Source organism: Astatotilapia calliptera, chromosome 12 (assembly GCF_900246225.1).
Source record: "Astatotilapia calliptera chromosome 12, fAstCal1.2, whole genome shotgun sequence".
Classification (NCBI taxonomy): Eukaryota; Metazoa; Chordata; class Actinopteri; order Cichliformes; family Cichlidae; genus Astatotilapia; species Astatotilapia calliptera.
This window is the reverse complement of record NC_039313.1, coordinates 10719320-10743860: the sequence shown is the minus strand read 5'-3', so window position 1 is coordinate 10743860 and position 24541 is coordinate 10719320. Positions and strand designations below refer to the sequence as shown.

Sequence of the window (24541 nt, the reverse complement as noted above, 5' to 3'; positions counted from 1 at the left end):
TAAGATATAAACTACAGCTCCCGGGGTGCCTCTGGTGACCCTTGCTTGCAGGCTGCATCAGTGTGATTTTGGCGCTGAGCTGAGGAGCTGGATCCACCGAGAATTTAAAAGAAAAAAAAGGGCAGAGCGCTTTTGTTAAACCGGAGGAAGAGGGTGCTAGAGATTATTATGAAGAAGAGGACAGGAAGGGGGTTGCGATCAGATTGAGGTTTTCGGGTCCTCGCACTGACGAAGAGCCCCGCGTTGGGATTGGGCAGCGACCAGATCGAGTCCTCCTCCTCCTCTCTGTGGAGAATTGCGTTAAAACGAAAAGGCCTGAGCTTTACCAACATCACAGGATTATTATTATTTTTTTATTATTATTTTGTACCCCCCTCCTTCTCCTTCTCCTCCTGTAGATTAAACGAGGAAGCATTGCTGGCTGGTGTATGTGTTTAGAATGGGACACGCTGAAGGTATTGACATTTTTTTGTGTATTTTCCTGCATCTTTCGACTCGCTATCAAAATCCGTGCTGCTGCTGGTGCTGTTGGCCGCCTCTGCATGTTGCATCTCCTCGTTTTCAGTCGTAGCCAGCTTGCTTTCGGGCACATTTTCCCCCCACAAACCGTCAGTGATGGAGGTATAATCACGGCAGACAATTTGATTTAAAGGGGTACCAGGCAGCCATATTGGCAGCGTTAGCGTTAGCCTACCCAACATTAGCTTTCTCCCCCCTCCTCCCCTTCCACCTCCTTTCATCTTGTTTCATGTGCGCTTAGATGGATTAGAAAACATTAATAAATGGAAATGTGTCCCCGAGTGTGTCAGAAAGACATACAGCCACATCCCCGTCGTGTGCTTCGCCTTTTAACCGTTTAAACGGCTCCTGTATTTCCATTTCGATGCCTTTGGTGCCAGGTAGCTTCAAGCTAACATCGCAGGAAGCTGTAAGATCAGTCATTGAAACCTTGTTATGCCCATGCATGCACCCGTCTTTTTTGTTATGTTTGATTAAAATAACACATCTATAGCCAGCTATTGGATCTCTGCCACACTATATATACACCCAAGTTATACTACAAGTCCTTATAGGAGACTAGTGACCGCTGGATGACATCTTTTGGATGTTTACATCACCGTTGTTCACCCTTCGCAAAGCTGCTAACAAGTTAAACCGCAACAAGAGGAGCAGATTACCCACTCAACACTTTAAACCTAATTAATTATATCAGCTCTGGTGGTTAAAAGTGTTCAGTGCATGAGGTCAAACCCACCTCTGGTAGCTGCTCTTTTGTTTTGTGCAAGCAGGCCACCATGTGTTTGTGTTGATGAAAATAAACACATAAAAATCACCTAAAGCTTGTGAACAGGAGCTTGCACGACCTCTCAGTATACACTACGAAGATGACCCGAGTTTGTGATGATAATATGGGGATTTATGGGGTCTGCAATTCAGACCACCCTGTGAGTTTATCACAGTAATCATTATAATGAGTATTCTGCAGATCTCCTCAGTGCATCTGTTTAAAAAAAAAAATCCCACATAATTCAAACTGCTGCTCTAAAACTCAGATTTGAGGAGTAGGAGCCTGGTGAAACTGCCACTGAAGTGATAATTAAAGTTGTGTAGTTAATGGTCAGCTAACCCTGAGTTTTGTAAGGGAGGAGAGGTGTGTGCTTCTACAAGTCAGAGTTAGAAGTTTCACACTATATTATTAGCAGAAATTTCTAGATATTTTAACCAGAAAACAGCTGATACATGGCAAACCAATTCGGTAGATGGCTGACTTCTTTCCAGAACTTATGACAGTCCCGTGTGTTTATCTGCAGTGAGAAAGATTTACCAAAGCCCAGATCAGTGGTCATAAACAAAAAATAAACTCTGTTATTCTGATGTTTTTCTAGCTATTTTATTCGTATAATAATAAACAGTCCTTGTGTTTACTGTGGGAGCCAAAAAACCCGATGATGTAACTCTGTCTTTGCTCTTAGTTTCTCTTCATTTACAGCTGCAGTTTGATACGTTTCAGACACCAAATCTGCTTGGTTCCATTTAGAGAAAGGATTATTGTTTGGGTTTAAATATGCCTTTTTCATTGAAAATGAGACTTAAAAAACGGTAACCGTGGGTTCAGATGTGACACCAAGTGTCAGTGTGTGACAATTTGGGATTCCAGAGTGAAGCTTTAATTTGCAAACAAGTTTGCTTAATACACTGCTAGAAAGTTAAATAAAAAAGGCCAACCCAGAAACACAGATGTGTGCAGTGTTAATCTGTTGCTCTGTGTTAAATAATCTGTTAATAATTCCTGAAGGATAGAAGCTAAGGTCTTGGTGACTATTGGCTGTGTGCTTGTTGAGCTTTCCTGCGGTTCATTCAGTTGTGTGTACCTCTGTCGGCAGGTCCAGTCAAAGAAAAAGACAGTTAAGGATGCAGGAGCCCAACAATGGATTTCTCCTTCTCTTTCATGCAAGGGATCATGGGAAATACAATTCAGCAACCCCCTCAGCTCATTGACTCCGCCAACATCAGACAGGAAGGCACCTGCGACACCGGCAGTGACCCGGGTGAGGATGGTGGTCCCTCCTACGATGCAGCCCTGGATGCAGAGTTTCCGTACCCGCCATCGGCTTCGGAGGACATGCCGCAGGTCCCCAATGGCTACCCGCCGGGTTTGGGCATATACGAACCGCAGGCTAAATTCTCCATGTACTCGCAGTTCCCCAACGGCTCTGCTAATGGCTATGGGGCCATACGGAGCTACGGGGACCACGGCCTCGTGTCGGTGGAGGGGACCGTCCTGAGAGGTCCCGGTCTCCAGGAAAGACCTCTGTCTCCCGTTTCACCCCCACTGTCCACACATCACCCACACCTCCACCACCACCATCATCATCATCCCCATCACCACCACCATTCGCTCCACATCCACTCAAATCCACCTCACATACAAACCCACTCACACCCGCAGAGTCCTCCACCGCCACCCCTGCCCACCCAGCATCACCTACACCAGACACCTCACATCATGACTCACAACCTGCCCCCTCCTCCCCCGTTACACCTGCCTTCGTCCAGTCCTCCCCCCTCACTTGTGGACAACACCCCTTCGTCTCAGCCCACGCACGCCCCATCCAGTGCTTCTGGTGGGGTCCTGAAGAAAACCAGCTCTCCGGAGATCAAGCTGAAGATCATAAAGACGTATCAGAACGGCAAAGAGCTGTTCGAGTCTGCGCTGTGCGGAGACCTGCTGCAAGAACTGCAGGTAACTGCCAACAGCCTTTTAGGCAACATTTCTTTTTACCTTTTTGTTTATTCTTCCAAAGATGCTTTTTAGTGCAGAAGATTAGGTGGAAATGTGGAAATCTGCACAGGTGCGCACAGTGTTGTTTTCTTTTTTTATTATTATTTCATATAATGAAAAAGATGCATGATCTGACTGCTATCTCCTTTTCAAAATTGCTTCAAACATTTTTTTTTTTCATGTGGTAGAACAGAGCTGAAGAACCTCTGATTCTCCAGAGTTTAATGTATTTTTAAAAAATTGCATTAATAATTACAAAATGTATAATGTTTAAGCTAATTTTTCTGCAAACTAGACTTTATAGTTAGCCATTCCTATGAGAACTAAAACTTTGAGGTACAAAATCAGCCCGGGTGTTCTCGACTAAGATCAAGAGCCAAGCCTATGAGCAACAAAATCAAGAGACGATAGTGCAGCTGGAATTACACTTACCATCTGAATTGATTAAGTGTAGAAGGAATGGGCCATCAATGACAACACGTGGGTTATTGATGAGTTTAAAAACTCTCCAGAAGCTTAAAGGCTGCACATTATCAGGATCAGCCCCTTTAATTTAATCAAAGTTTGGATAGCAAGATAACAAGAGCTGTTCAAATGGAGGTCATGGGGTGAAAGTGCATTTTCTAGTCTTTATATAATGTATGCATACATACTATCGTCATTTAGCTCTGGTCAGCTACTGCCAGAGGATTTAATAAAATTTACCAGATTTGAACGATTCTGGTTGAGGTTGCGGCCAATCTGCTGTACTGTCTCTCTGAAAAAGACAAGGACTAATGTTTTATATTTATATAAAGTTAAGAAAAACTTCTTACTTGATGTTAGAGCTGAAATGATTAGCAACGTAATCAATTAGAGGATCAAAACGAAAACGATTAGAGATCTCGTTCACAGCTAATGTTGAATACCAGATAACTGTGATGACCTTCAGCTCAGTTTGTTCACAGTGTTGCAGACAGTTTTTCTTTCTTTCTTTCTTTCTTTCTTTCTTTCTTTCTTTCTTTCTTTCTTTCTTTCTTTCTTTCTTTCTTTCTTTCTTTCTTTCTTTCTTTCTTTCTTTCTTTCTTTCTTTCTTTCTTTCTTTCTTTCTAGGAAGAGTAAAGATCACGTAAAAAGCACAAGTTTAATTATTTAGGGAACTTAATTATTATTGTACTATTCTTAGTTAGTGTATTGTCTGTCTTGTCTTAATGTTGGTTTAAAATGGAGCACTGTAACAAAAAATAATTTCCCCCAGGGATCAATAAAGTATTCTGATTCTGATTCTGATTCTAAGGATAAATATTAAACTAATGCTGGTTTCAGCCTGTCAAAGAACAGAATTAACTGGTTGTTGCTCCTTTTGTTTTAAAAATCTTTAAATTGTTTTTTCTCACAGGAATAAAAAAAATGCAGATAAAGAAACTTTATCAAAATATAACAAGCATCTGAAGTTTTCACATTGTTTTATTGTCAGGTTTTTATTAACATTTGCTCGTGTTTGGCAGTCCTCTTTAACATGAGCACATGTTTCTTCACAAATCTTTATGGCTGTACTAACAAACTCGCTCTGTGTGTGTGTTTATTTTAAAACCTTGCTTTTAACTTTGTATGTTTTTATTAATGTGCGTATTAGTAAACCTAAAGGGTTTGCTGGTAAAGGTTTGTGCATGAGAAGAAAGCACACACTGACTTTTATCTGAACCGCTGCGTCCCGTGTCTGTTATTCCTTTGGTTTATAAATAATTAAATCCGAGAAAGACGTGTGAAACATAGTTCAGAGGTGCTGCAAACTAATTTGCTTCAGAACTTCAGTCTGGGGACATCAATAAATGATTATTTTAATTATTGCATAAACTAATTGTGTGTCTTCTACTATAACAGTTAATAGTTAACTAAAGCTAAACTAAAACTGGGTGTGGAAAAGCAGTTTTAGTTAAGTTATATAAAGCTTAAAAACTAGGCCTCAGAAAAACAGAACCAAGTTTAACAACTTGTCTACTTGGAAATCATACGCAGGAAATGTCCTTGGTATTAGTCTTTGTCAGTTTGGTGCGTCATTTGAACATGCCCTCCCCTATTGTAACAGTTAAAAAGATGGAAATTATGAAAAACTGAAGTGAAACAGGCAAACTCATTTTGGATAGTACCGAATTGAAAACAAATGCTCAAAACCAAACAGAAAGAAAAAGCAAGCCGAAAACTTAAAAAACTGTAACAATGATGCGTCATGTACTTTTTTAGACAGCCGCCCAACACGTAAGCTCGGCCAGTCCACATACAGCGTGGAACTTTACATTACATTTTGGCTTTCCTGCACCTTATGCTTCTGCTCAGTAAAGGAAAAACTTGCATAAACACAATTATTTTCCCATTTTAAAGACATTGTGTTCTTTAAAAATGCTTTTTTCCTCCCTTTTTCCATGTTGTCATGGACATTGTCAGGCATTGATGTCAGTGTGTGTTGACAAATACTTGTAAGCCAAAAGCTCACACTTAGACTGGTCTAAATGCTCTATTTTGTAAATTTATTTTTAACTCTTGACTCCGTATGATCTCGAAAGGAGTGGATATCATTATCAGGAAGTGTGAAGGTCGCTTTTGCTTATGAGAGGCAGCCAATCAGAAGGAAGTTCACTTACAGAGAGCCCAAATGACAGATGATAAATAAACTGAGTATACCCAGGCTCAGTACTAGATAAATGAGGATTATTTTAACCATAAAGCTACTCTGCTGCAGTCCAAGAATAAAATTATGAGGATGGAAATGAACATAAAATGTCCTGTTTAAATCCCAAGACACCTTGGCAAAATAACTGTGCGTATTAATTGGAAATCTTATCAGTCCATTTATTTTTTAATGGAATTATTACCGTGCACATCTTAGTTTACTTTTAATTATTCTTCAAAATCCCTAAAGCAGCGGACATCTGAGGAAATTCTGAGTTGTTTCTTTTATAAAAACACAACAAAATGAACTGCCGTCTCATCGCAGCTGACTTCTTTCTGTTTATTTCCCCGTCTTCAGAAAGAGTCTCAGAAGAACGAGGCCGCTCAGGCGCAGCGCAGACATGAGAGGAAGAAGGAGAAGAGGAAAAAGAGTGCAAGACTGCTGCTGCAAGCTCAGGAACAGAGCCTGGACACGAGCCAAACACAGCCAGGTACCACAGGCCAGACAGAGGACACCCACGTCCAGCCGCCGCCAAAAGAAGCACCGCCGGTGCAGACAGAGAAGCCTCCGAAGACCGTTATTAAAACCGAACCAAAGACGCCGAAGGCAAGAGCTCATGTTCACTCACCAAAGCAGTTTGAAGTCGTCGCAGATCAGCTGCTGTGGTTTGTAGTAAACATTTTGAAAACATAACAGTGACTTGTTCATGTTTAGGTTCCTAAGGTCCAACATCCATCAGTGATCCAGGAGACAGGCTTCTGTAAGGAGTTTGTAATAGGAGATCTGGTGTGGTCCAAGGTGGGTACCTACCCCTGGTGGCCCTGCATGGTGTCCTCAGACCCACAGATGAAGGTCCACACTCGCATCAACACCAGAGGTAAAATCCCTTAAACGTCTTTGTTGTTCAAGTTTAAGTGTGTAAATGTGTAAACACAGAAGTGCCGCAACTTGTTTTCTTTCCTCTGCTGCCGTGCAGGTCACAGGGAATATCACGTCCAGTTCTTTGGCAGTGTCGCAGAGCGAGCGTGGATCCACGAGAAGAGGATAGTCATGTACCAGGGGAAGCAACAGTTTGACGAGCTTCAGTCAGAGACACTTCGCAAAACCACAAACCCTGTAGAGAGACACAAAGTATGCACAGATGGGAGATTTATTTTTAAGACTTAAAGAAAACAAACTGTTTAAACAGAATTTTTGTTGTTTTCAGCTTTTAAAAAGATTGTTTCAAAAATCTTTAACCAGAATTAACCATATAGTGGACCTGCTATGCTTTTCCTTATTTTCAGCCACTGTAACAATGGTGGATGCTCATATTAAAGATATTAAAAAAAATTTTCAAGTAATGAGGTCATCGTATGTGCAAGTAATCCCTTTCGAGTTAAAAGCTCAGGCTTTAGACCTCTGCAGCGGCACACATTTAAAAATGTTTGATTTTGTTGAGTGGGTGAAAATTGGGATACTTAGTTTGAAAGAATAATGAGCAAGTCTAATTTGTTTTTAAAGATTTTTCCCTTTTCTTAATGAAGGCATATTCTGAGCTGTCCTCTTCACATAACATCATCATCAGACATCCCATCCTCACTGGGATTATAAGACAGCTTTATGTAACATCAGTGTTTATAGTGGGGATTTCTCAGTGCCACTTTTTCATCTCCCATGCTGATGGTTAGTAATCTGATGCTGTCTTTTTCCCCTCTTACACAGCTAAGCCAATAATAAATTTACATGGAGACACGTCTGAGCTCGAGATATCAGTTTAACCCAATCAGATATTCTTAAATCTCAGTTACTTGTCACATCTGTCTTCATGGCATGCTGTTAACTGAGGTTGTACCATGTAGTTTTGGCTAATGGAGCATCTGATTATATTTTCCCCAATGTGTTACCCACTATCTTTGACCAATATCGAATCAATACCAATTATTGGATCCGCACACCTCTTCTTTTGTTTTTAGTCATGTATGTAGTATGTGGAACACTTTTTTTTTTTTTTTTAATTATTATTATTATTATTGTTCTAAAAACTCCCTGAAAAGCCTTCAGTTAATCCAAAATCATGAATGCCAGGGTTAGTACATGTTTATAAGTTCATGAGTTTTCTTTTTTTTCTCATCAGCTAATGAAGCCTATCCCTCAGCGGGAACGTTCTCAGTGGGAGGTGGGTGTTGGTCACGCCGAGGATGCTTTTCTGATGACGAGACAGGAGCGAATTGACAACTACACCTTCATCTATGTGGACCCAGACCCTACTGAAGCCCCACCCAGCAAGAAACCCAACATCAGACCTGAGAAACGAAGCCGGCGCTCAAGCAGCTCTATCAGTAAGAAGGAGGACCGAGATGTAAAGTCACCAGATAGAGAGCAGCCTCCGCGACGGCAGCTTCCACGGAGACAGTGTAGTGTTTCAAACACAGATGACAACGCAAACTCCCAGGCCTCAAGTGAAGATAAGAACCAGAGGGGGGACCAACGTAAGACCAGCTCACCGAAACAGAATGCCGGCTGTGATGCACGAGCACAGCAGGACTCTCCGCCTCCGGTCAAAACGTGGAAAACGGCAGCTGCCAGGAAGCTGCTGCCTCTTTCTATCACAATGAAGAGGCTGAATGTGGAGATCACAAAATGTGACTGGCCTCTTATCCAGAAAAAAGCAGCTGCCTCCCCAAAGAAGGACAAAGAAGAAGAGAAGAAAGAGAGGGTGGAGAGAGAAGGCAGGCAGCCCGACCTGGGATACTGCTCACCTGAGGTTGGTCTAACTGACAGAAGAAGATGTACACAGCAGAAACATCCTGTAAGCTAATATTCAAATGTTGATTTCAGCAGGACAGCAGAGCTAAACCTGAGCCCAGTCCAGAGGAGGAGGAAGATGGGGATGAAGGAGAGGACGAGGGAGAGGAGAGGAGAGATTCCCCAGCGAGTCGGAGGAGTGAAGAGGGAGGATTGCAGCAGACCTCATCTCCGGGATCACACCACAGCAGTCCGCAAGGTTGGCGAAACACAGACATGCAGAGTGTTTCTGTTGCATTTCTCAATTTTATGGATTAAATTGACAAAGTCAGAAAGAGATGCAGCTTAGTGTTTTGTTTTGTTTTTTTAGGTTCTCAAGAGAGGAAGCTTCAGCGGCGGTGTGTCAGAAGCAGGTCTGAGTCAGAGAGAGGCAACGATCTCGTCCCTAAGAAGAAAACCAAAAAAGAGCAGGTATTAGTCCTCCACAGGGAATCAGTATGCCATACCTTTCTCTCCCTGTCTTTTTTTATAGATTTTTATAGAATATAAAAATATAATAAAGTAAAAATTGAAATATGAGCCTAGCACTTCTGTTCACGTAACAGCTTTAGCAGTTTGAAAGCTTATCAGATGCTAAAATGCTGCTAAAAGGATTTTGTAATATGATAGAGCTTTGGGCAGCTGTATTTTTCCTACACCGCAGGAGTTGGCAGGAGAACTGTGAAATTGTGTATCTGTCTTCCAAAATAATCCAGGTATGCACGTGTTGAGCTATATTCAGATTTGTTTTGCAAACTTTCCTGAATTTTTGTGCAGGAATAGTTTCATTAAATTGAATGAGACAGCTTAGAATCCAAACTAAGAAGACCTGAGATAACCTGAACCTGCACTTTTAATCTCCTTGCAGGCTGAGATGGCTCCAGAGACCACGCTGAGGACAGGTTCACAGAAAGGTGAGCGATCATTCATTCACACACGCTGTAAATCATTTGTCATGGAAGCTCTTTGTACTTGTAGAAAGACAAAATCTGTCTCTTCTTCCCCCCCCCCATGTGATCGTGTAGGAGCTAGTGAGATCTCAGATGCGTGCAAGCCACTGAAGAAGCGAAGCAGAGCATCAACAGATGTCGAAATGGCTTCATCTCAGTACAGAGACACGTCTGATTCAGACTCCAGAGGCCTCAACGACCCGCAGGTAGCCTTGAATGACATGACCGAGGGCTTTTTTTCTGCACACAAAATATTTGTCTCCATTAGTCCAGAGGCTAAATATCCATACATTATTGCCATGCATGCAGAGATGTTTACTGTTCATAGTGCAAAATTCGATCTCAGTCATGTTTTCATTATCTCTGATTCATTTTGCTCTTATTGCATTAATTTATTTTTATTCCTGTAAGCAATAGGCCTGTTTAGATCCCAACATTGCACCCTTTAAAACCAGAAATGAGCACTTCTTAAGCTTTTACCTTCTTAAGGATGATCATTTTTTTTATTATTTACATGTTTTTATATTATTCTTTGGCTTCTCTGCTGCTGAAGAAAAGAAGACACTTGAAGCAGTTGATACTCTTTTTGTCATTCCTGTCATATATGTATTGTTATGATGATGGTCCACGTACAAGTAATTCCTGCAAACTCAAGCTCAGACTTGGGGCTGCTCATTTGCCAGTTTTTTCCTACTCTTTGATTTATATGTAGAGAGTGGATATTCCTAATTTGGTCATCTCAGGTGCGCAGCTCTGACTGTGAGCGCAGAAGCTTCTGTTTGCGAGGTACAGCCAATCAGGAAAAAGTAGGGTAAAGGGAGAGGAACTTAAACAGCTTGGTTCGATGAGGATACAATTCACAAAGGTCCAGTGTAAGATAAGAAAAAATGTCTGCACACCCGACGCATTGGTTAAACACTCTGGTTTACATTCAGTGCATCTCTGCTTCAGGGCTTATTTGGGAAGAGTCTTGATAGTCCAGCAGCAGCAGATGCAGATGCTTCAGATACTCAGTCTGTGGACTCTGGCCTGTCCCGTCAGGACAGCAGCACCAGCAAGAGGGACACTGTGTGCCAGGTCAGCGTTGCTCATGATTCGCCTCAGTTCTGCTCTTTCTTCTAAACATTTACAGGCATTGGTTGTGTGGTATATTTGTGTGGTATATTTTTAAACTGCCTCACTCTCTGTGTTTTTGTGTAGATCTGCGAGGTGTACGGCGATGGTTTGATGGTATGTGAAGGTGACTGCAACAAGCAGTTTCACATGGAGTGTCTCGGTTTGTCGTCCCCACCTGAAGGAAGATTTAGCTGCACAGAATGTAGAACAGGTGAGTGAATTCAAACACAACTACATATCTACCATCATATTTGCAGTGTTTGGCGCTTTTCTACAGCACGTTCTCTGACATTCCTTTTCTAGGGAACCATCCTTGTTTTAGCTGTAAAACAGTGGGCATGGAGGTGACGCGCTGCTCTGTGTCTGGATGTGGTTGTTACTATCACGAGGACTGTGTCCGTAAACTCCCGGGAACCACCAGCAGCCCAGGTGGAGGTTTCAGCTGCCCTCAGCACAGTTGTTCAACCTGCTGTCTGGAGAGAGACCCACAACGAGCCAGTAAAGGTAGAACAGCTTCCCTTTTTTGTCTGTGGCCTTTAGTAATTTCGTGGTTGAGTCTGTAGGGGTGTGAGCTGGTGATAGATAGAAAAAGGGTCATTAAAATGGAGTTTAGACTCCTTAGGTGATGATACTGACTGACTAATAGAACAAAGCTCACATTGAAATCAAGCTTGTGATTCTTTGTTGAAATATGTAAGAGTTAAATGCATTAGAAGTAAATAGGAGTGTCTTCTTCAGAGAAAACAGACTGTGGGAGAACTTGTGCCAGATTTAATGAAGAATACTTGGTGACAGCCTTGGCACAAACATCCTCTTCATGTCAAAGTTAAATTGTTCTGTTTGGTGAGAAGTACCTGGAGACTGTCGAGCACTGGAGAAAGTAAACTGGCTTGCTCCTGGAAAGGTCTTTAGGCGATCGTACATTATCCTGCAGGAAATATCTGCAAATGAGAAAAGATGCGCTTCGATGCAGAGGTGCTAAAAGTGATATCGACAACTATGATTTATACCAGGGGTGCGTGGTTCATTTTCCCAAGGGGCCACATGAGAAACTGGAACTGTAGTGGAAGACTGTAATAATAAGTGGAACTCAATTCTGCTCCATTTTAATTTTATCTCTTTATCTCTTTATAAGTGTGTTGTTGCAGCCCTCCACAACAATCCCAGTATGTCAGGGAAACCCTTAGGAAAATGAACTGATTTATACCTTTGCCATCAGACATGAAAGTCATCCAAGTGGGAAGAGAGGAAAGGCTGGAAAGGAAAAAAAAACACGCCTAACACCACTGCTCTGGTTTTGCATGAAATTACTTTGAAAAGGACTGAAAGAATCATTTTCAGTGAATTATATTTTGTATACAAATGGGGAAAAAACTTTATGATTCAAAGAAAAATCAAATAACACTGATTTCTTTTCACACACCTAAGATCATTATGAGTGTAAATGGATGCAGGTGAGGACCTGTGCAACTTTGATAGGAGTCAAATCGTTTTAGGTTGTTACTTTACTGGATTTTTCTCAAGTCATGTTTCTCTGGTTCTTTAATCCACTTTTAATATCTATATATTTTTTCATGTGAAAATGTTAATGAGAGCAGTTGTACCAAAAAGATACATTTGCAAATAGCTGAAGCTTTTGTTTAAAATAAATAAATACAAATCAATAGTGCTTAGGCACAGCAGGCCATCAGTCTCTATAATACAGTGGAGAAAACTTTTTATGAAGAACTTATTTTAAATCCAGTCCCAGCAGGAGAAACTCGTGTTGTTTTGTTCAGTATATGTCTACACAGCCCAAAGCAGTGACTCTCAATCTTTTTGACTTGTGATCTCTTGTGTTTTTGTAACACTTTGTTCTATTTTAGATGTTGAAAAGTCACATTTCCCCTCTGAGCTTCTCAGATGGCTTCTTTCAAAAAATAGTTTAGGTTCAAAAATTAGCCTTACCATTTTGTCTAGCTTAGTTTTTTTTTTCCTTTTAAACCTGAGTAAATACTGCGCAAATCTCCAGGTTTTCTTGTGCCCTATGGAAAATCTATTGTCAGATTCTGTTTTGTTGTTTAAGTACTGTGAAGATAGATTTCAATAACTTGGAGCTGAAGTCTCTGTAGTCGGTTGTCTTTTTCCTTTTGCTTTCCTTTAATTACAGCTGGAGCCCATTAAAGGAATATGACCTATTTGTTTTTAATAGAATCTCAGCAGTAAAAAGAAGTGAGCAGAGCTGTGTTGTTAGGCTGAGTGATTAATTGGATTCCAATTATACTTCCATTTTTGTTTTTTAATGATCACGAAAAGAAGGTAATCTGCATAAAACAGAACAGTTGCCGCTTCCTGCATCTCGGATCTACAAGGACACCTCATCCTGTCTACTTCCAGCAGTGTCTTCACGTGACTCCAGTGCATGTCTTCAGGATGGCTTGAGGGCCTCTGTTTGCACCCTGGTCATAAAGACCCAGACCATGTGCACCTCTTTTTGTCTTTTACTTTTTTTTTTATGTATTTATTTTTTAGCAGCCCTAGAGTACAGTTGAATACTCCAGAATGATTACCTCCTACCTAATCATTTTTCCTTGACCTTCTTGGAGAACGTCACAAGGCCAAAGACATAAAGGCAAATTTATACCACGATTGTGGTAAAATCTGCTCTCTCTCTCATCTGTTTCCCCTCCAGGTCGTCTGATTCGTTGTATCCGCTGTCCGTTGGCCTATCACACCAGCGACAGCTGCGTGGCGGCAGGCAGTGTCATCCTTACTCACCACATCATGATCTGCAGCAACCACGGCAGCGCCAAGAAGAACGGCCTCCTCACCTCCCCCGTCAACGTGGGATGGTGCTTCCTGTGTGCCCGAGGTAAGCTTTCCCCACCCTACACACCGACAAACCCCCGAGCCAAAGGAGTGACGTTCCCCCTCGCCCCATGCTGCAGACACAAGCAGTTCTTAATTACCGTACACCAGACGATTTGAATCTTGTGGCGAAATCCAAGATCGATTCTTCTTGCCTGCATCATCTCATATTGTCATCTTTTTTTTGTTTGTTTGTTTTTTATACACTTTTAACCTCTTTTTGACGCAGTAACATCTCATTTAGGTATCTTTAATATTACATGTTTCATGTTTGGCTTTGTTGTTCATGGATAGCAGTGCTGTGTCTGTTTTCCATCATGATACTAATACTATGAACGAGTCGGGCTGTTACACTGCACTCCACTTAAAAGAACCACGTCTGTCCTGAGTGCCGATGAAAGAAAACATCCTTTTTTCTTTGTGACTTTTAGCTCGTTTAAGCCTCACATTTAACTTCAAGTTGAGTGCACTGTCTGGCCTCTTTCTGTTGAGACCAACTTTGTTTTACTTTTGTTTTTTGTGCGTGTTACAACTGTGTATGAGTATGTGTGTTTGTGTGGCTGTGCACGCGTGTTTGTTCTTTCTCTTTTTGTAAACTTTGGGTAATTTTCGAGTTTGACTGCGGCTCACCCCCGTCTCTTCCTGTGTGTCTTGTGTAGGGCTGTTAGTGCAAGACCTTACTGACACCATATTAAGTTCATATGCCTATAAGTCCCACTACCTTCTGACTGAGTCAAATCGTGCTGAGTTGAAATTACCTATGATTCCCTCTCCTTCGTCAGCTACCAAAAAGAATGTTGGGAAAGGTAACTGAACAGTTTTTCTCTTTCTCCTTTGTCCCACTGGTCTGTGTTTGTGTTGTGCCTGCTCCCATTCTGACCCCCTTCCCTCCCTTTTTGTACACATCTTTCATTTCAAAGCCTTGAGGTGCAAAGTTAATTAACTGACTACACATGCAGTTAATTTTAACGCAGAGTGACGCAGAGTAACTTCAGCCAAGTTCCCTAACACATTAACAAAACAACAGTGGGCCTCATGCAAGAATTAAGTCTTGTGCTCTCATCCCAAGCCTCTCATTGAAGGGTTGCATATGAGAAGCCAGAGTCACAAAAGTAAAATTATTGTAAAATTGGTCTTTCAAAGATATTACATTTAGAAAGGCACAAGTGTACATCAATTCTGTTTAGCTGTGTACTGCTGACTCATTGTCACACAATAACAGCGCAGTAGATTAGGCAGAAATTGTGCTCTTGTATATAATAAAAGGACAAAAAAGGCGATTCTTTAACTGATGAAGCTGGAGTGAGGAATTACCGACTCGCTGGAGTTTGGTGTGCAATTATATAGATTGAATTTATTCATTTATGCAAAATGTGTAATATTTAAGGCAATCAATCCGTGGATATTGTCACTGTACTATACAACTAGGCCTCATGGCTGCGTATTCATATTAAAGATATGAAAAAGATACATTTGTGCTTGTTCATTAATCAACAAAATTAAAAGAGATGGCGACATAATTGAAATAACACATCTCATCTGCCTAAGTATGTTATTACGATAGACTCTATAAAAGATGGACGTAGCTTCTGGGTCTGAAAAGTAAAGCCAAACATGTCTTCTGTGGTAATGGTCATTGCAAAGACACTTCTGGTTGTATCAAAGTAAACGCGTTCATGACTTTACTGGCTCATTGACTTCTTTGGGGTCATATTGAATAAAACATGAATGTTGTTTTGTAAATTATGATTATTCTCAGAGTCAAAAAGAAGTGTTTTCCAGAATAAATGAAACCTTGCAGACTTTCCAAGACCGACTCTAAGGTGTCAGGATGTTTTCTTTTTGATGCTAAAGATACTTCTTTATAGCTTTATGACTTTGGTTGAATATTTGGGCATCTATGATGTGAGTTTGGCTGAGCAGACCGTTCCCTGACACCCTGGTACTATTTGAATGATAAGAACCTAAACATTGAAATGCCTTTAAACCTTTGTGCAGTACTCTACATGTATAAAAGGGAATAATTTGGCATGAAGTTAGAGGCGACAAATTCTCTCTGCAAAGTTACGATGGGAAGCAATGAAGAGGAACCAGTGTCACAAACACGGATACTGTTCAGCAGGATGAGAGGTATTTGGTTATTCGTCTTTTAAGTCAATTACAGAATAAAACCGCGGTCCCCAACCTTTTTTGCGTCACGGACCGGTTTATGCCCGATAATATTTTCACGGACCGGCCTTTAAGGTGTCGCAGATAAATACAACAAAATAAAACTAGTACCGGTACCGAAAAAAAGAAGATTTATTCATAACACACATGAAAAGACCGAGGAAAACCGAGTTAACAATAAAAATGATAACAAAATAATGCTGAAAACCGATAAAAACCCTGAAAACCATATATTTCACACCTGAGCCTCAACTCTCGCGGCCCGGTACCAAACGACTCACGGACCGGTACGAGTCCAGGGCCCGGGGGGTGGGGATGGTCAGTGCAAAGCTAAAAGTCAGACTAATGTGGAAAAATCTCTTTTTAACACAACTAATCTGAACAGCTCATGAATTTTGTTCACTCATCCTGTTGAACGTGAAAAGTTCTTATTTATCGTAGATCTGCTTTGTTTGTATGAGTGGTTCTTGCATGAGGCCCATCGTAAAATTGGTTGCTGATGCGCAACCAATCTACAAACTTCTTTGCTAAAATAGTCGGTTATAAAGAAAATAAATCAGTTTATCTGCTGGTAAAATAAAATTGGTCCTTAGACCTGCAGCATGGATGTATGAAGTCCCAATGCTCTGGGTTGGTTCAGGTTCTCTCTGTGGTTTGTGGAGCTTCTCGCTGCTGGAGGCGCATTGCTTCTCTGCTTCAGCACTCTGGGCTTGGTTTTGATTTGAAAGACCTCGTCCGGCGTCACCTCTTTTATGGCAACTGCAACTAAGTTTGTTTTTGACTGAAAATTTCAAACAGTATGACATTTTGGCTCCCCTCATGTCTTTGAGCTTTGACCTGCCTTGGATGGAATATAATCCTAATCATTTAGTACAATTAAGCAAAGAACTGTTTCCAGGTGATGGAGGTTAAATTACAGGGTTTTTTCTTCTTTTTTAAAAATTATAATTCTGCTATTGCATTTTTTTTTAAATTACATTTTGGAAATGGAAATACTGTAAAGATTTGATTCCATGCAAGCTGGTCTGTGCAGAATGTGATATGTGTGATGGGAAGTTTGCTTTATGAGCTGGACTGCATGCCGGCTTTTTGCCAGTACTTTGTTATTTGAGTATAACCCTGATTCATTGTTAACCTGCTGGCTGATTTTTATTCCGGTGCTACCGCATGTATTTCCCATAAGACTGGTCTTGGTACAGTGCTCTGAATCTGATTGCCAGACATGCTGTAACCGCTGCAATAAAATGCTATACCCAAACCAGGAAACCCATGCAGGGTTTCCAATCATTTCATTCATGCCGTCAGGCTGTTACAGGAGGCTTCACTCAGACCAGAAGGTCCTAGCCTTAGTTTTTCATTTAGATTAATAGCCAGATGTTATTGTGGTAGGAATGTCTTCCTAAGGAACACTGTTTTAACTCACATTAGATGCTAGAAAACCACGATTGTATTCTGTATTTATAGACTTTGTACTAGTTGTACTTTTAGTTAATAGGCTTGTCTGCAAATGAGATTCAGAGTTTGACCAGGTGTTAAGGTGCATCACCTAATCATGCACTCCTCCTCTCTTTGCATACCCACCCCCTCCCCACAACGCATGCACACACACACACACACACACATACACACATACAAACACAAACACACATCCATACACACATACGCAAACACACACATGTATACATCCATACAAATGTAGGAGGCAAGTTGCTGTGCTGCGACTCATGCCCAGCTTCCTTCCACCCGGAGTGTCTGGAGATGGAGATGCCGGAGGGGTCGTGGTCCTGCAGCGATTGCAGGGCAGGGAAGAAACCTCACTACAAACAAATTGTCTGGGTCAAACTAGGCAACTACAGGTAGGAAGCACAGATTGGGGACAGCTGAGGGTTATGCAGCTGTCACTTTGTGGTACGGATGCATTTAAAGGATAAGATAGTGATAGTTTAGATTTCAGTGCATGATTTCTACCTTTTAATCCTATTTAAAAAAAACCACAGAAAGTTGATTGCACATAGAGTCTTCTGTGTCGTAGACCTCCGCTGTTGTCCAGAAACCCAGTAATGACCAGCAATACTGTTTCCTTTCTTATAATAATCCTTCTAGTCTTGATAATTTAAATCTGCCACAGAAGCTGAAACTGTTCAAGTATCTTTTGTCCAGAGCCTTAAAAAAATTAAGACCAACAATCAGCCACAATATTAAAACCACCTTCCTAATACCGTTTATGTCCCCCTAGTGCTGCCAACACTGTGTCTGACGCATCAAGGCATAGAATCCACTGAATGTTTCCTTTAGTATCGGGTACCATGACGTTAGCAGAAGAGCCTTTAAGTCCTGCAAGTTGCTGCTCAGTCAGAATGAGGATTTAGAGACTTTGGAGACCCAAGCAATATTTGTTTATTTAGCACTTTTTCCTCTCAAGAGTTACAAACTCCTTTACAAAAGCCAGTATTCATAATAAAAGGTTAAAATAAAAGACACTAAAATTAAACGGAGCAGAAGACAAAAGAAATCATCATCAATCTGTGAAGATAGTCATTCTCCATTCCTGCTAGAAAACACCATCAGAGTGAACGGCTGCAATGAAGTTATGTATCTGGTCATGCAACAGTGTTTGTTCCATGTCATCGTAACAACCACATGAATACAAAAAACACTGATAGGAGCATCACACTGTCTCTGTCAGCTGTTATTCTTTCCATAGTGCATCCTAACTGCCATGTCCGTGCGCCCCAGGGTGGCTACAATGTAGCTTGCCATCACCAGTGTGTGAATGTGTGTGTGAATGGGTGGATGACTGGATGTGTAAAGCGCTTTGGGGTCCTTAGGGACTAGTAAAGCGCTATACAAATACAGGCCATTTACCATTTCTTCCCCAGGTAAACAACACACACTCACCCAGCCGTTCACATGACGTAAAGAAGACATGATTCATCAGACTAGACAACCAGTGATCCATTTTTGATGCTCACATGACCACTGCTTGTGCTTAAAGCTAGCATGAGAGTGCTGACTGTTTTATTCATCAGTCTCTCATGACCACCATTAAGAGTTTCACTTATTTGTGCTACAGTAGCTAATCTGGCAGATCAGCTACACAGGACAGCCTTTATTCCTCAGTGTTATCAGAGACCGTAATCTCAGTTGTCTGCTTGTATTCCCATGGGCCTCTGTTGGTAAATGCTGTGTACTGGCAACGCAAAACAGGACATGCATCGCAGTTTGTCTCTTAAATCTTTGAGAGACACACAACCTATTTTTTCAGCTTCTAACACATACGTTTTAAGAATAGACTGTTAACCAGCTGCCTAATATATCCCACCCCATCATAGAGGATCTTGTAACTAGACTATTTTATTTAGCTGAGCTGTCAGTGGTTTAAACGATCTGTTTTTTACTTGCGTCTGCAGCAGGAAGAAATCTAATATGAGCCTGAGAACCGCAAACATGTCAGGGGGGTGCGTGCATGCAGATTGTTGGTCTTGGTCTGTTTAAACTCGGTGTAGCACATTGTTTTCACACCTCATGGGGAAACAGGATGTGATAATATAAATGCAGGTATTCAGGAAACACTGAGCAGTGCTTTTCGCTCTCACACTGACTGTCAGTCAGGCTCAATATTTGTCTCACAGTTTAGAATCTTCTGGCAGATTAAAGGTGTGCACACAGATAATTATTAATCTGTTGATGAAGCAGCTCTGAATTTGATTTAAAAAAACAAAATTTCTAGGCAGAAACAAATAAATACAGTATTTCCTCTCTAAGTCATGGTTCACCTTTTCGAGGACTCGCTGCATCGTGGATTTATCTGTAAATTTAGATTGTGGAATTTCATATCACAGGCTTCTGTGGCCTATAGGTATTTTTATTCTTATTCACTTTTGCCCTTGATTTTCTAATGATGTCCCTTGCTTGCCAGGTGGTGGCCTGCAGAGATCTGCAACCCTCGCCTGGTGCCATCAAACATTCAGAGTCTTCGGCACGATATTGGTGACTTCCCGGTTTTCTTCTTTGGCTCCCATGACTACTACTGGATCAACCAAGGCCGCGTCTTCCCATATGTGGAGAATGACAAGAACTTTGTCACAGGACAGATCAATATTAACAAAACCTTCAAGAAAGGTAACATATTCCTAAAATCCTTCCTTCTAATCTGTTGTGATATCACTTCAAGCCAAAAGAAAAGATGATTTTCTGAGTCGCTATTCATCTTTTAGCTCTGGAAGAAGCAGCCCGGCGCTTTCAGGAGCTTAAGGCGCAGAGGGAGAGCAGGGAGGCTCTAAAGCAGGACCGCAATTCTCGCAAACCACCACCCTACAAGTTCATCAAGGTGAGCAGATGGAAAGACCAAAAGGTGGTTATAAGTTTTGATCGTCAAGTTTTCAGGGTTGTTACTAATTCTGTGGCTGCTTTGTTTTCTTGTCAGTCCAACAAGCCTGTGGGGAAAGTTCAGGTGCACGTGGCCGACTTGTCAGAAATTCAGCGATGCAACTGCAAGCCAGCAGACGAGCATCCCTGCAGCCTGGAGTCCCAGTGTCTCAACCGCATGCTGCAGTACGAGTGTCACCCACAGGTCTGCGTGCATCTTTGGGTTTTTATGTCATTTGTGATTCAGGTAATAAAATCTAACTTTTAACTTTCTGTGGTTGGTTGTGCTCCTGTGATCAGGTGTGCCCTGCAGGAGACAGCTGTGAGAATCAGTGTTTCTCCAAACGGCTGTATGCAGAAACAGAAGTGATAAAGACGGAAGGGTGTGGCTGGGGCCTCAGGACAAACCAGGCACTGAAGAAGGTGGGCGCTGCACTTAAAATGCAGACCTTTCATCTAAAGAGCATCAGCACATCTGATTTGTATTTGCTACAAGCTGAAATGTTAAATAAAGCAATCTAAATTAGTTTAACAATCAAATTAAACATAGAAAAATACTGAAAAATAAAAAAACTGAATAGATTACAATAAAAGCTCTTCTTATTAATCTTGCAAGCTGCCTACCCTGCAGAAAAGCTTTTAAACGCCCCAGTGTCTGTGATATTTGTTAACATATGTTCATTTATGCTATAAGTATCTTCTTCTGCATACAAACAAAAACATCTGAGTGCAGTAGCAGTTTCTAGATATGTAAATTCAAAAATCTAGAAATCAGTTTCATCTGCCAGGCAAGAGTGTAAAAGTTCAGCAAATCAGTGGTTCTCATATGTGTGTTTGTTATTTGTTGTCAGTCTGCTTCCTAGCAATAAGTAATTTTTAAGTGCGTGTCTGTGTAATAACTAAAACAATATAAATGTGTTTGTTGTTTCCTGCAGGGTGACTTTGTGGCCGAGTATGTGGGAGAGGTGATAGACTCAGAAGAGTGCCAGCAGCGAATCAAACGTGCCCATGAAAATCATGTGACCAACTTCTACATGCTCACCCTCACCAAGGTAACATCTGTGACGTTTACTGGACACTCAGGATACACAATGCTAACAACAATAGATAACATACAACAGGTAACAATAGGTAACATACAACAAGTTGTAATATTAGTCAGATAATCCATTAGAAACGCCCCCAAAAGACTCCAACATACTTTTCAGTGATCTTAAATTGTTTTGTTTTTTTTCACTTCCTCATTGATTTAATTTTTCAGTCCTTGACTGTCCCATTTATTTGTTCATCCATTCATTTCCTTGTCCAATTTGGGGTCAGTTCACATAACATCCCTGATACATAAATCGTCCACAGAAGAACATTTCCTAAACTCTGGTGTCTTAATACTCACGTCTTCCCGGTAGGATCGTGTCATCGACGCTGGCCCAAAAGGAAACTCGTCTCGGTTTATTAACCACAGCTGCAGCCCAAACTGCGAAACCCAGAAGTGGACGGTAAACGGCGACGTTCGTATTGGAATCTTTGCCCTTTGTGACATCGAGGCTGGTGAGTTAATCTGCAGCTCTGACACACATTTTCCTTCATGTATATTAAATGTACTGAGAGCAAGTTGGATGATTCCCATTTAATGTTGCTCTTCTCCCTGGTGTCCCTGCAGGCACAGAGCTGACGTTTAACTACAATCTGCACTGTGTGGGCAACAGGAGAACGTCGTGTCACTGTGGATCAGACAACTGCTCTGGATTTCTTGGGGTCCAGCCATCGGTGAGGATGTTTGTCATCCTCATTAAAATTCAGAGTACCTAAGAAGGAGCAGCCAAGTTTGGAACCTGTGTTTGATACCTCTTTCTTGTTTTATCATATTTCCTGCAGAGTGCTGCAGTGACGGAGAAAGAGGAAAAGGCCAGGAATGCAAAGATGAAGCAGAAGAAGCGGAAACTGCGGCCGGAGGGCAAACACACACACGAGTACTTTTGCTTCTGCTGCGGAAAAGGAGGAGAGCTGGTGATGTGTGACAGGAAGGACTGCCCAAAAGCGTATCACCTGCTGTGTCTCAACCTCACCAAACCGCCATACGGTAACGACAGAAATGACTTTCTGCATGCTTTTGTTTAGTTTGTGTTGCTCCTGAAACGTTTCTGCAGGTCAGTTTCTTGCAGTTTTCCAGGGTTTTTTTTTTTTTTTTTTTTTTAATTGGCTGTCTGTACTTTCAAACCTTCTCTATAATACTATGTTATCAGTAATGTACCGGAAATTAAAGCAGATGTATTAGGACAGGATATTAGAAGAATTTCCTGTTCTGTAAATCATCTCATTGACAGCTCAAGTTTTTGTTTGGGATCTCTTTTTGAGGTTGGAAACTCCTGTCCTCAAAAATCAGTTCACTCCACAACATAAAAAAATCAGCACAGCAGGAAAACGACAAAGGTGGTGGAAAGCACAGCATTTAAGTCACTGTTCCCATCCACCCCTGTATGCTGTCCTTATACATCAGTTTTCCATGAGCTTTCCATTTTGGATTTGTAGCTGGGACACAGATGCAGAAGTGTCTGAAGGAGGCAGGGAGAGACATCCACTCCATTTACTTTTAAAGCTTTTGTTTTTATCAGAAATGTAATGGAGCATATAAAAATTAAGCTACTCTGTGGAGGTAGATGTTACACTGATTGGACACTTTTTACCTTTATCCGTCTGTTTTGACTTCTGTGCTGAATTAGTGTCTAGATGACGATCTCTCAGCAGTGTGACAGTTAACAGGAAGGCTCGTCCTGGGCCTATGCTTTTTTTGGAAATCGAATTTCCCAGAGGAACCCACCCGAGGGATTAATAAAGTTCTATCTAATCTATATCAAAGATCAGCACATACTCATTTGTAATCTGGTTCACATGCTTTACACCAGTTTTCCCAATCAAAGAAAACACGAAGTGTGATGATCAGAGTTGTGATTGACATGTCAAGTGGACTGCAGATGTGGTGGGCTATATGTGATATTTATTTTTAAATAATCTCCTTTTTCAGTTCTCTGACTTGATGCGTCTGTAATTAACCCATTTCCTGTCTCCAGGGCGGTGGGAATGCCCGTGGCATGACTGCAGCGTTTGCAGCAACCCGGCCTCGTCTCTCTGTGACTTCTGCCCTCGCTCCTTCTGCCGGGATCATGAGGCGGGGGCGCTCACCACCTCCTCCCTGGACGACCGCCTCTGTTGTTCCAGCCACAACCCGCTCAGTCCCCTGGGGGCCAAATCCAGCTCCACCCAGCAGCGGCGCTCCGCTCAGAGCCCCGTCAGAGTCAAAGAGGAGCCGGAGTCAGGCCAGCCGGCCACGGAGTGATAAAACCCTTAATACCTCATTCCCTGCAAAGTGTGCTCCAATCCACCTCTGATCCTAAGCAGTGCACTACAACAGGGAATACAGTGCTTTTTTCTTTTTTTTTTTTGACACATGCGATGGCCGCAACTCAGAGCTGAGACACGCTGACGAACACCTTGATGCTGTTTTGTGGCGACAGTAGGAGAAGGACCAGAAATCATCAGGCACCGTTTTCCCTCCTGTCTTGCCATAAAACACCACTACTTACACTCTCTGCAGCTCGCCTGCGCCCACTGGAGGGCCCAGGCCACCACCTCATTATGTTGTTTTTAAATTTTTACTGCTATTTTTTTTTCTTTCTTTCTTTTTAAAGCAGTGTAAGCGTCGTCACGTCTCCAGTTCCTGGCACTTTGAAGAACTCACTGAGTGAGGTGGAGGAAGGGGCAGAGAGGAGGAAAAGGATGTGGGAGCTGAAGCTCTCCATCACCACCAAGCTGCTCCTCTCCTTGTTTACCTGCTGTAAGCTGTGGTCTCACACACAGGGTGGCTTTAGGATGGAGACGAGCCAGCTTTTCTCGTGATCTGTCATCCTCTTTATCTGTTAGAGAAAAGGAGCGGCGGGGAAATGACCAATTTCGTGCAATTTGTTTTTTTCCAGGACCACACTACATTCCAACCTTCCTTAAACATGGTTTTAATATGCTTATGGGTATAGATAAATATAATTATATACAGTATCTATGTTTGTTAATGTTTACAGACAGATTCTCTCACTTCATCTCAGTGAGTGGTGTATTATGTTTGTTTAGGTGTTGAACATTACGCAGACCTCCTTGTGAAAATAGTCCTATTAAGGTGAAATATAATGGTATATAGTGAAATGGTATGACATTTCAGAAGTTCTTGTGATTTTCATATTGCCAGTCTCACTCGCCATTGTGTACATAATTGGCTCACAATATTGTAAAATACTAAAAAGATCAGGAGGGGGCGGAGCCTCACCTCTCTGATTGTTCTTGGAAGATGGAAAAGCTTTTTCTTTTTTCTTTTTTTTTTGTAATAATAATTGAAAAAAAAAA

At 41.5% G+C, this 24541-nt stretch overlaps 1 protein-coding gene across 4 annotated transcripts; it reads left to right on the top strand.

Moving 5' to 3' along the window:
• Window positions 1-24541, top strand: nsd3 (nuclear receptor binding SET domain protein 3). 4 transcript variants are annotated; one of them, XM_026187240.1, is made up of 25 exons: window positions 1-455; window positions 2385-3244; window positions 6291-6539; window positions 6648-6810; window positions 6910-7064; window positions 8050-8679; window positions 8757-8919; window positions 9031-9131; window positions 9568-9613; window positions 9725-9855; window positions 10601-10726; window positions 10850-10976; window positions 11069-11269; window positions 13437-13616; window positions 14272-14418; window positions 17481-17637; window positions 19701-19903; window positions 19999-20111; window positions 20208-20354; window positions 20450-20572; window positions 21085-21201; window positions 21556-21697; window positions 21810-21916; window positions 22025-22229; window positions 23218-24541. In XM_026187240.1, the coding sequence occupies exons 2-25, from the start codon at window positions 2429-2431 to the stop codon at window positions 23481-23483; spliced, it is 4815 nt and encodes a 1604-aa protein (XP_026043025.1). In that variant the 5' UTR covers window positions 1-455; window positions 2385-2428; the 3' UTR covers window positions 23484-24541. The 4 variants fall into 4 exon arrangements, with proteins under 4 accessions (XP_026043025.1, XP_026043026.1, XP_026043024.1 ...); XM_026187241.1 differs by having other exon boundaries at window positions 8754-8919; window positions 14395-14418; XM_026187239.1 differs by having other exon boundaries at window positions 8754-8919.

What these genes read in the sequence shown, in the direction of transcription:
- nsd3 (XM_026187239.1), top strand. Translation starts at nt 2,429, where the DNA reads ATGGATTTCTCCTTCTCTTTCATGCAAGGGATCATGGGAAATACAATT. An exon ending in CTGCACAGAATGTAGAACAG is followed by an intron (nt 10,977 to 11,068) that starts GTGAGTGAATTC and finishes TTCCTTTTCTAG; the next exon opens with GGAACCATCCTTGTTTTAGC. An exon ending in CACCCTACAAGTTCATCAAG is followed by an intron (nt 20,112 to 20,207) that starts GTGAGCAGATGG and finishes TTTTCTTGTCAG; the next exon opens with TCCAACAAGCCTGTGGGGAA.